We start from the raw sequence: 11,973 nt of genomic DNA, 5'->3' as shown, positions 1-11,973 counted from the left end.
AGTGACGGAGAGGATTTTAGTGTGCCATAAGGATGAATGAGAATGCAAGAAATTTCAATTGAATTCTGGGATGATTTTTACAACTGCATTCTATGCCTTATATAGGCAAAAAGAAAAGCTATCCTACAAACAAAACACTGTACATATTGCTCTAGTGTCAGAAAAATAAACGGATACAAATAAAAGAAAGAAAAAGACAATAGACACTATCTACAATAATGGATTCTTTTTCAGATGCATGTGCTGGGCAACAATCTGTCTAGAAATGCTGTGTACACCTGTCTCTTTAGGTCAATGCTTTCATCATGTCTTTTTAGAAATCTCTGTGTGTTGAGTCTATGGACTGTGGACTAGAACAATCTTCCAAGTTATTGCCTTCTTCGTCTTCTAAGTTGATAATGTGTTGTAATTGTAAGGTGTCTCCTTCCCCTGCAAAGGGTAGAAGCATTCTCCAGACTGGTTTTGTATAGATTTGTATATAATGTCCTTCACCTACCAAGTGATAATTCCTCCATGGATAATAATCAGGAAGTTCTGGGGTTTCCTGATATTTTTTGATAAATTGTGTAAAATTATCTGGACTTTTTTCATCTGAATGACTTAACCAAGGTAGAGTTGAAAACTCTATATCAGTTTTTGTCATTGATGTCTGTAGATGATATTGATGGCATATATTACTTTTATGTTCAATGAAAATCCTTTTTCTTGCTGGTCTATATGTGTATGCATCTGTTAGAATCGAAAGTTAATTAGCCGAACAAACAAAAAAGATAATATAATTTTTTTATGAAACAAATGTTCAGTTTTCATAATAGGCAATTTCATAATACCATAGTCTCGCTGAAGCTCAATATTGAAGCCACATTGCCACAACGATAACAGTAGTAATAATAGTAATAATAGTAATAATAATAATAATATATATATATGGTAGGGTTCATGCGAGAACCACCTTTATTGCGAGAACCAATGTGAACACAACAAAATAAACTCACTACACCACTACCCAAAACCTAAAAAAAAACCTACCCCCCCCTCCACCCAAGATAAATGCTAAAAACTAAACCATAATGCTAAACCCTCCAAAAAGCTTAAAAAAAACCTAACCCCTCCCCCCCCACCCCACCCCACCCCACCCAAGCTAAATGCTAAACACTAAATCATAAAGCTAAACCCCCAAAAACCTAAAATTATCTAAAAAACACACAATTTTTTTAATATTATTTTATAAAAAATTGCTAGTTTTCGTCATAAAAAATAATTTTTAATGACGAAAAGTAGCGATTTTTTTATAAAAAATAATAAAAACAAATTTTGTGTGTTTTTTAGATTTTTTTAGGTATTTTTGGTTGTTTCCACATTTTCTCGCGGTTCTCACAATATATATATATATCTATATCTATACTATATATAATATACATATCCAAAGGACTTCTTAAAGTCATTAAAATTTCCTTAAAACACTTCTAAAGCATGATGTACAAGTCTTTTAAGCACCATAAAAATTCACTTTCCACTTATACCCTTTCCCCTATACTAAACACGCGGACACACAAAAAAACTAGGGTTTCTCTCATCTCTCATTTGGTCCGCCGCTCATCCTCTCATCCTCTGCTCTCTCTCTCTCTCTATGGCGATTCCTAGCGACTTCATCAGGCCTCTCTCTCGGATCTCACCAGATCTCTCACCAGATCTGTGAGGATTTCACCAGATCGATGAACGTAACCTCCTGTTCTCTCTCTCTCTCTCTCTCTCTCTCTCTCTCTCTCAAATTCGTCAACAACGCTGAACCGGACTTTATATCAACCGGACTTTATCTTTTTGTTAATGTTACATATTGTAAGAGCTTGTGAAGGTGTTGACTGAATTATGGATTGTTTTTGCCCTAAGTTTTCAAAGTTACGTTTCTGACACTATTTTTTGCGTTGTTTGAAGTTTTTTCAGGTTTGAATAGATAGGGGTTTGATCGATTGGTAGATCCTTTGTGATAATCTATTTACCAAGGTTTGATTTCTAGCATTTTTTTTCTGTTACGGTTGGTTTATTTTTAGTTTTAGTGTTATTTTTTGTGATTAGGTTATATTCATCTTTGGTTTTATATGTTTGGCTTTATGCAGCCCAATATTGGTCCGCAAATTAATGCATCAACAGTTGGGAAAGCTCTGGTTGTGGATATCTGTTGGAGCACTCCTTGGGTTTTTGATTATCTTCAACATATTCTTTATCGTAGCACTAACTTCCCTGAATCGTACGTATACGTTTGCATCACATTTTCTTCCTCAGTCTCTTGCTTTAGATTTGATTCTATGAATCTTTTCTTTCAGCCCCGGTGTGATGCTAAACCTGTGATCAGAGAGGAAAATATATAAAGAACTCAAAAAATAACAGCTTACAGTAGGCTCAGCTGGTAATGGGTTGGGTCAGATTGTTTTTTGTAAGAAATTAGCAGTTTTATATATGAGTTATACTCATTCAGTAACAATATACTTTAAGGTATGGCCAATCACATAAGCTTTGGTGGACCTCCCGTGAAAACCGAGACAGCTGAAGGAGCAGGAGAAACAGGTATTCAATAACAGTTACTCACAAAAAGATCACTTTGAGGTCTTCCCAGAAAGGGTTTTGGGTAAGTATCCATCGCCTGTTATGGGTCTGTTAGTGTATCAAAGAGATTAGATTTCCTTTTTAATGTCTTTAAAGGTGCAAGTGGAGAATTGAAGTTGGTTTGACTTGACTTGTGGAGACAGATTAGGCCGGGCAATTGCATGGATTAAATGATTTAAACTATGTCACTTGTCTTTCGTGCCTCTTCTGTAAATGTGAATCAAGAACTACAAACAAGTTTGCATCATTTGTATTTGTTTTCTATGGATTTGTTCTCTTTCAAATTGGAATTAACTATGGAGGTATTTTCTATGAATTTGTTCATTGGAATGGAGTTGTTGAACAGGAAGTTGCTTAGTGGGTTTACTGGCACGAGACCACTGAAAATGAAACACATGAGGTTACCTTTTTTTTTTCTCTTGCAATACCCATTTTTTTCTTTGTCAACAAACAAACTTATGCAAGATCCTTTGGAATTTGACGGTAACTTTTAATTTTGTTTACATACATCATATTGGCTGCTTAGAGGTGGGTAAATGGGCGGGTTGTGTAATGCGTTCCGTAGTCAAAATGGGGGGTGGTTTGACCGAGAAACATTTTAGCACTTAAATTGAAGCTATCAATGGTTTTGCTTAAGGAATCTGATTTTTTTTTTTCATTTTTATATCATTTTTGGCCTTGCTTATCTTGACTAAACTGAGCTATTATATATGCAGGTCATTAGTGGCCATTTGGGGTGGGTGAGATCTGTTGCGTTTAGTCCAAATAACGAGTGGTTCTGTACCGGTTCTGCAGATCGAACGATTAAGGTAATTGTTTTATTCAATAATGAGTGGTTCTATACAGGTTCTCCATATTTTCTTGAAACTAACACTAAAGGATTTTTTTATATAATTTTGTCAGATTTGGGATACTGGATCAGGACGGTTAAGGTTGACACTAACAGGGCATATAGAACAAGTTAGAGGCACGGTACTTTAACTAACATATAATTTTGAATTCGTGGTTTTTTGTTTATTGAAATTTCTTGTTCTGATGAGCGCAATTAGGTTACCAGAAGGTAGATTGTGTAGGTTGATTTTGGATTAGTTGCAATGCCGTGTAAGAAATTTGTTGAAGATATTCATATTTGAACTCGAAGTCTCGACCGGAGGATTGTTTATAAATAGCACTTACAAAATATGTCATCATGAATTTTTGTTTTAAATCATCTCGATGACCTAAAGTGAATAACTATTTGTATCAGGAACCCTGCTACTTTTCTTCATGCGTACACTTGTCTTCCCCTTGCTTACGCTACAAGGCAAGCTGCTGGTGCTATTTTGCAAGATGTTGCTGATACGGGTGTCGTTTTTGTGACATTGATGTTCAAAGACAAGGTTTTTACAGCCATAACTCTTATGTCAATGCCTTCTACAAATAAATAAATTTATATATTTTTTTAGTTTGTGGAATACTGGATATCATCCTTATATAACTAAAATGTAGGTTGTTAGTCTGGTAGGCTTGCAGAAATCATCACTTCATCCTGATGATATGTTACTGCTGGCTAACTTCGTCATGTCATGTCATGTCATCTGAATCTTTTAGGTAAGTTTGTTTCTTTCGTTCTACTTTATATTATAGAATAAATAGTAAAATGCCATTTTCGTCCCTGAGCCTGAGGTTTGGCCAGTTTTGCGACTTTTGTCCAAAGGTTTGTTTTTCCGCATTTGGATCCAAAGGGTTTGAAATCTTGCCATTTTCATCAGGCTTGTTAACTCCATCCATCTTTCTCCGTTAAGTCAAGGGCATTTCCGTCTTTTTTGGTAACTTAAAGGGCAATTTGGTCCTTTTCACTTTATGTAAAAAGACCAAAAAGTCGAAAACCCCTGAAAAAGACCTAATTGCCCTAAGTTAACAAAAAGGAAGGAAATACCCCTTACTTAACGGAGAAAAATGGATGGAGTTAACGAGCCGGATGAAAAAATGGCAAGATTTCAAACCGGTTGGACCCGTATGCTTAGAAACAAACCTTTGGATGATAGTCGCAAAACTGGCCAAACCCAAGGAAACGAAAATGACATTTTACTCTAGAATAAACTCAGAGGTGGCAAATTGGGTTGGTCCGGCTCATTGTGGAATATGTCAAAACCGTTAAATTTTGTACTGGTCAAAACAGGTTGGGTCAGGTTGTCACAAAATTCCTTTTGTCCAAAAGTTTTAGATATTTTTAAATGCCATTTTCGTCCCTGAGGTTTGGCCAGTTTTGCGACTTTCGTCCAAAGTTTTAAATGCCATTTTCGTCCCTGAGGTTTGGCCAGTCTTGTTTTTCCGCATTTGAATCCAAAAGTTTTGAATTCTTGCCATTTTCATCTGAATCGTTAACTCCATCTGTTTTTCTTCGTTAATTCAGGGGTATTTCTGTCTTGTTTGTTAACTTAAACGGCAATTCGGTCTTTTTAAGTGAAATAGACTCACTGATTTGATTTAGGTTTTTGTCCGAATTGAGAATCTGAATTGTGAAGCAACATTGTACTTAGTTGAACTGTTGATGTGCGCATGTTGTAGATAATTAAGGAAGTATATTCATTGATTCAGACATTCAGTGAACTATAATTTTCCATGAATATCTATTGGGCATCCTATAGCTTTGCTAAAAATGTGTGTGCGGTTTTCTTTCAAACATCAAATGTTTTTTTTTCGAATGCTGATGTATACAGTAAAGAAGCCTGCTCTGGATGCAGATCGGACAATCTCACTTGCATAATCATCACAGTTTCACACTTGATTCCACTCGATTCCGTTCACAGGGATGATTATGAGCGAAATCGGGAAATGTACCTTCCTCTGCTCCTTGTGAGCGAAATCAAGTGCAAATGTAAGATGATTATGCGGATCAGGTTGTTTGCTTGTTTGCTGGTTAAATTTCTGGTATTATTAAGCCGATGGGTCATAGTTTAGGTTTTTAAAATTCAGTTTGCTGTAGATAATTGTGTGTGTGTGACTGTGTGTGTGTGTATAGAGAAAATAAAGTGTTGTTGAAAACCTCACCGAGGAAAGTGTTGAGGGACTCGGACCATGTAATGGAGCTGCTTTCCGTCTGTGAATGTGAGAACATCTTTGACAATCGTAACGATTTTAACAATTCATAGCCTTTTTCAGGTATAGAAACGTAAACGTAAATTAGTTAAAGAAAAGAATTTTTAAAAGTTTAGGGGTCGTATGATAACTCTATTAAAGTTCAGGGGTAAAAACGTACTTATTTAAAGTGCAAGGGGTGCAAGTATAAAAAAAGCTAAAAAACATAGTTGTACATGCATGAATAGTTCCATTTTGTTAGTAGGATAAGAGTTGTTTTTGAATATATATTGAATTTGTGTTAAAAGGAATTTTGTATACTTAACTTTTTACAGAGATTTGACGATAGCATCCATCATACAACAAATATAACCGAGTTCAATAACGGTATATTTGATAAGCTAATGGAAGAATCAAAAGAGCTAGAAAATCATGCTAATCACGTTGACAAGATACATACAAAGAATATCAATGACTTTCACAAGGCGTACGAGGTAGTACATTCAAAACATTTTAAATAAAATATATGAAAGAAAATGGTATTTCTAAGTTCTAACATCACTTATTTTACAAAACGACCACTCTACACAGTCTGATGAGATACAACAGAAGGCACATGATACTTTGCAGCAGAAGTATATGGTAAGATCAAAGATGACACACTATCAATTCTCGATGAGTCATACTCGTATAATTACATATTGACATTTTTTTATGTGCAGGATTATGAACCATCTGGTAATACTTTCATAAGATGCGACCCTGCTGTTCCAAGTAAGGATACCATAGAGTCGCTTCGGGCAATGCCGATGGAAACTCTATTGGAGGAATTCAGGGAAAACCATTCATTTGAGTTATTGGAAGTTAAGGACGGCAAGATTACTCCTGCTTCTCAATCACCTCTTTCAGAAATAAACTAAACATCATAGTGTTGTGATTTATTTTGGTCTCTTTGTACTTGTTACTATGTATATTGTGAAAATTGAAGAGAGAGTATGATAGATGGATCAACTCAGATAATCCCTGCTTGGGATTTATTGTTCTGTTTTCACCAATGTAGTAGAGGGGTTTCATTTTTGAATCACATTTCATTTTATGATTTTTCTTCACTTGAAGAGAAGATTTCTATCATTTGGATATTGACTTTACGTGTGTACTAGCTATAAATAAAAAAACCCGTCTTATGAATTCTCATATTGTTACTTGGTCATCGTGAGTCATGTATAATGTTTTAGCTCTAAGTATTAGCTCAAAGTATTAGTTGTACTTACCGTTGCGTTTACATTTCTATTTATATATTGTTAAAAACCGGTTTGCCCGTTGTAAGTTGCGAGTGAACCCACTAGAAAGGATTGATAAACTAACATAAAACAAAACAAGTACGGTGTTATATGGAGCACGACAAGAAAGTGTTAAACAAGTATCGTCCCGTACATAGCTCTAAACTCACCAACCTAAGTGATGTTTCCCGCCGCATCGCGCGGGTAAACGACTAGTATATATATATATATATATATATATATATATATATATATATATATAGGGAGGTTCATCGCGCGGGTAAACGACTATATATATATATATATATATATATATATATATATATATAGGGAGGTTCATTTGAGAAGAATCTTCTTGAAAGAAGAAAAATAAATTAATCTAGACCCTATATTTTTTTGATCAATGGTTGAGAATTAAGATATCATTTTTGTCCACTTTTAATTAAAGTTTTAATTACTAAGGGTAATATAGACAATTTGATGTACATACTAATAAATATTTTAAAGAGTTACTCAAGTCTCATTAATGCTATCATAATTGTCTCCCTCATCACCATTAATGTGTTGGATCCTACACTAATTTTATTTGAAGTGACAAAATTATTTAAAAGTGTTGTGTCCTACACATATTTTATTATGAGTCGCAAAATTATTTAAAAGTTTTGAAGTCCTACACATTCTGTACCCTAGACCAAAACATTGTTTTAATAGTGTAGGAAACGTTGAATATGTAAGATCATGTGCATGATTGTTTTTATTGTGTAAGGTGCATAACTATTTTATAAGATAGACTTATTAAATAATTAGAGTTCATTAATTTGAATAACAAAAATAAATAATAGACTCATTAAATGATTTGTTAGAATTACCTTTGTATCCTTTATTCTTTTTATTCTTAATTTGTAATTTCTTCTCATTTGAACTCTCTACTATATATACATAGAGGTAGAGGTTCCTGTAAAAAAGGGTTTTTTGTAAGAAAGGTAAGAAATAATCTAAACCATTAGATCTTTGATCTAATGGTTGAGATTATAATGGCAAAATTGTAAATAATGTTTACTATTAAACATATTAATTTTCTAGATTAAGGGTATATAGGTAAATTTAACATTTTTAAATTAAGAAACTAACATTAATGCACATGTAACTCCCCCCCCCATTCTTTTTTAAACGTCAATAACTTTTTATACGTAACTTAAAAAAAAATACACCATAATAACGAGCGTTTTTTATCTTTAATATGAGTACCATATTGCTATACTTATCTAGAGAAAAAAATATGTTTCGATCAGATGTTTAGTCCATGAATGGTGTTATATACTTACTGAATGGTGTTATATACTTGCTGAATGATGTTATATACTTGCTGAATGGTGTTATATACTTGCTGAATGGTGTTATATACTTGCTGAATGGAGTTATATACTTACTGAATTGTGTTATATACTTAGTGAATGGTGTTATATACTTGCTGAATGGTGTTTATAGAGATCTTTTAAAAAAATCCAGTTCCTATAATTAAGGTGGCGGTTATGGAAAGTTTTTAATTAATTGAATTAATGATAAAATTACTTGTTACCCTTTTGAATTAATTTAGAATGAGCACACATGTCATCTCCACAATATTTCTCACACTTTTCACACTTTTTTAAAATATTGTGGAGATGACATATGTCCTAAATCTAAATTAATTCAAAAGGGTAAACAAGTAATTTTATCATTGATTTAATTAATTGTTAACCTTCCATAACCGCCACCCTTATTTATAGGAACATGATTTTTTTTAATGATCTCTATAAAAACACTAGGAATAACACTGCAACCACCATTCAGCACAAAATACCATTCAGTAATTATATAACACCATTCAATAAGTATATAACACCATTTTAAAGATCTCTATAAAAATAGTACGAATAACACTGCAACTACCATTCAGCACATATATAACACCATTCAATAATTATATAACACCATTCAACAAGTATATAACATCATTCAATAAGTATATAACATCATTTTAAAGATCTCTACAAAAACACTACGAATAACACTATAACCACCATTCAGCACATATATAACACCATTCAATAATTATATAACACCATTCAATAAGTATATAACACTATTAAAGACACTACAAACACCATTCAACAGTTCATAACACTGTAATAAGTACATAACACTACAAAACAAGTTATAACGCCGCAAATCACTATAAAAACACTATGAATAGTATATAACACCATATTACCCTATTATAACTCTGTATAACACTACAACCCCGTCGTTCCACTGCCGGCACCACCACTGTCGCCCGCCGTCGTGGAGAGGTGGTCGACGCCGCCTTTCTACCGTCACCACCGCTGATGATGATGATGATTCGAGATGGACTGATGATGATGATGATTCAAGATGGACTAATCTGGAGAAGAAGAAGGATTCGAAAATCTGGAGAAGAAAGAGGATTCGAAGATCTGGAGAAGAAAGATGATTAAAAAATGTAGGGATTTGATTTACAGTTTCCTATTTCAAGTGGATATTAAAGACTCTATTACCCCTACAATTTTCAAATCAGTCCAAAAAACCCTATTGATCTCAACCATTAGAGCAATGATCTAATGGCTGAGATTCTTTTTTACTCTTATCACACTTTTAATCTTTTTTTACAAGAACCTCAATCTATATATATATAGGGGGCCGCTAGAATGAGAACCACCTCGAGTTGTAAGAACCGCGAGAACCACACCATCCGGGTCGCCGTTTACCATGATTTTTTTTACAACTAGATGTGTGTATTATAAACACATCCGTAAAAAAAAAATTTAAACGCCGCGGCCGAGGGGGTAGTTTTTTACACCACAAGTTTGGTGTAAAAAAAAAAGAAAACAAAAAAAAATAAAAACACCAAACTTGTGGTGTAAAAAACTACCCCCTCGGCCGCGGCGTTTAAATTTTTTTTTTACGGATGTGTTTATAATACACACATCTAGTTGTAAAAAAAATCATGGTAAACGGTGACCCGGATGGTGTGGTTCTCGCGGTTCTTACAACTCGGGGTGGTTCTCATTCTAGCAGCCCATATATATATATATATATACTAGTCGTTTACCCGCGCGATGCGGCGGGAAACATATCACTTAGGTTGGTGAGTTTAGGGCTATCTACGGGGATGTAGTTTCCAATGTGGCTTGTGACGACGATGGTGGTAGTGTAGCAGAATGTGATGGTCGGTTGAGGCCTTCTTCAGCGGCGAGAATCAGCGATTTGCGGCGATTGGTGGTTTCGTGATGGCGTTTGGTGGTTATTGTGCGACTCAGGAGAAAACAAAGAAAATTGTTTGATTCTAGTTATGTTACCTGAAATAGACGGACTACCTAGGCTTTTGTTGGTTCAAATTGTGATACAAATTCACAAATAACTAACATTAACTACTATATTGTAAGATGTACAAAACATAGTCAAAAATTTCCCAAACAGTCTTAGGTTTGTAAGAGTCCTTAATCTTGAATTCCTAAGGTTTGGAACTGAAATTTGTCACAAAATAAAGGATTTCCTTCAATTAGTTTCTTAAGTTCAACCAGCATCATACCTCGAGCAGATTTAGTATCTCCATATTTGGATAATTGTTCATTCTCCCTAAAGTAGTGATCTATAAAAGTCAGTCAGCAAAGGCGCGATAGATGATGCTTAATACAAAAATTAAAGTAAGATAAATAAGTTCGTTTACAGACAAATGGTTACAAACAAATCAATCGAGTCGTTAATCAAACGATTAAACGCATAAACAAAACAATAAATATGAATTTGTACATTCTGATACATATCTACTTAGAGGTGGCAGTTTTTTTATTTTTTTATTAACCATGCCGCTGCGCTCGTTGCGGCTGCCCTCACCGCGCCGCTGCGGCTGCACTTGTTGCGCTCGCATGCTCACTGCACCGATCAAATTTTAGTAAAGTACACGGATGGTAAGCCAGAGACAACTGAGGTGATGGCACCAAGCAAGAATGACACAGTGCTGAACACTGCTGTTCCCTATTACCCTGCATATACCAAACAAACTTGCGATTAGTTTATGCACAGCTATTCATAATCATTTTATCATGAAATAAGGATACCTGAACAAATGTCTCGCTCGACCAATAGTTTCCCTTGACGCATTATGCAAGGTTCGCTCGGTCCAACAACTCAAGCAAATGTTTTCTATGTTTTTTAGGGGGAAGATGGGTGCTTCTCTCCACAGGGCATACAAGACACAGGTTATTGGCGGCAGTCCGCCAAATTTAACATATAAAGTTTTTTTATATGTTAAATATGGCGAGCTGCCGCCAATAACCTATGTTTTGTATGCCCTGGGAGAGAAGCACACATGTTCCCCCTAAAATGCAAAGAAAACATTTGCTTGAGTTGTTGGACCGAGCGAACCTTGCACAGGCTCAGTTTTTGCATCACAGCCTCAAACACTTTCAGTTCAGATAGATTACACAGGCTCAGTTTTTGCATCACAGCCTCAAAACACTTTTACTTCAGACAGATTAAGAACACAAGCTCAGCTTATGCATCATAGACTCAACACTTTTAGTTCAGACAGATTAAGAACACAAGCTCAGCTTTCGCATCACAGCCTCAAACACTTTCAGTTCAGACAGATTAAGAACACAAAATCCGGAGTACACAACAAGAGTAATTTGCCACTAAACTTAAACAACCTTTAAAGCATGATGTACACGTGTTTTAAGCACAAGAAACAAATATGTAACCTGACAGACTCAGCTTATGCATCATAGCCTCAAACACTTTCAGTTCAGACATATTAAGAACACAAGCTCCGTTAGTTCTCGCAAAGTCAACCATCATAAAAAGAAATCAAGTATTAGTAAAGATTTGATATTAGTTATAACCAGTACACTATTAACTTAAAATAAATTTAATATAAATCACATTTTGTCAAGTTGCAAATATAAAAACCTTTATTCTAATGAAGCAGCGTTCAGCGTCACTAAAGCCGATTCCGAGACTCTCCAAG

The 11,973-nt window shown here is 34.7% G+C and overlaps 1 protein-coding gene and 1 long non-coding RNA gene across 7 annotated transcripts; one reads left to right on the top strand and one right to left on the bottom strand.

Annotated features, from left to right (window-relative positions):
• The first annotated feature begins 1,600 nt into the window (after nucleotides 1-1,600).
• On the top strand, nucleotides 1,601-6,773 carry LOC110941850 (kinesin-like protein KIN-5C). Of its 6 annotated transcripts, none has more exons than XR_004893358.1 (13): nucleotides 1,602-1,721; nucleotides 1,936-2,004; nucleotides 2,118-2,248; nucleotides 2,325-2,407; nucleotides 2,494-2,626; nucleotides 2,701-3,004; nucleotides 3,321-3,413; nucleotides 3,508-3,576; nucleotides 3,851-3,983; nucleotides 4,093-4,194; nucleotides 6,000-6,158; nucleotides 6,256-6,306; nucleotides 6,387-6,773. XR_004893358.1 is itself a non-coding variant. In XM_022183535.2 (4 exons), the coding sequence occupies exons 2-4, from the start codon at nucleotides 6,069-6,071 to the stop codon at nucleotides 6,582-6,584; spliced, it is 339 nt and encodes a 112-aa protein (XP_022039227.1). In that variant the 5' UTR covers nucleotides 5,307-5,464; nucleotides 6,000-6,068; the 3' UTR covers nucleotides 6,585-6,773. The 6 variants fall into 6 exon arrangements, 1 of the variants encoding a protein (XP_022039227.1); XR_004893359.1 differs by having other exon boundaries at nucleotides 1,603-1,721; nucleotides 2,494-2,565; XR_004893356.1 differs by having other exon boundaries at nucleotides 1,601-1,721; nucleotides 2,494-3,004; nucleotides 4,101-4,194.
• Nucleotides 6,774-10,701: 3,928 nt separating this feature from the next.
• On the bottom strand, nucleotides 10,702-11,126 carry LOC118492356. The gene is made up of 2 exons (XR_004893354.1): nucleotides 11,066-11,126; nucleotides 10,702-10,990 (listed from the first exon to the last, which is right to left on the bottom strand). It is a non-coding gene; the product is annotated as an uncharacterized LOC118492356 (long non-coding RNA).
• Nucleotides 11,127-11,973: the final 847 nt, after the last annotated feature.

Source organism: Helianthus annuus, chromosome 5, assembly GCF_002127325.2.
Source record: "Helianthus annuus cultivar XRQ/B chromosome 5, HanXRQr2.0-SUNRISE, whole genome shotgun sequence".
Classification (NCBI taxonomy): domain Eukaryota; kingdom Viridiplantae; phylum Streptophyta; class Magnoliopsida; order Asterales; family Asteraceae; genus Helianthus; species Helianthus annuus.
This window is presented reverse-complemented; position numbering and strand designations above follow the sequence as displayed.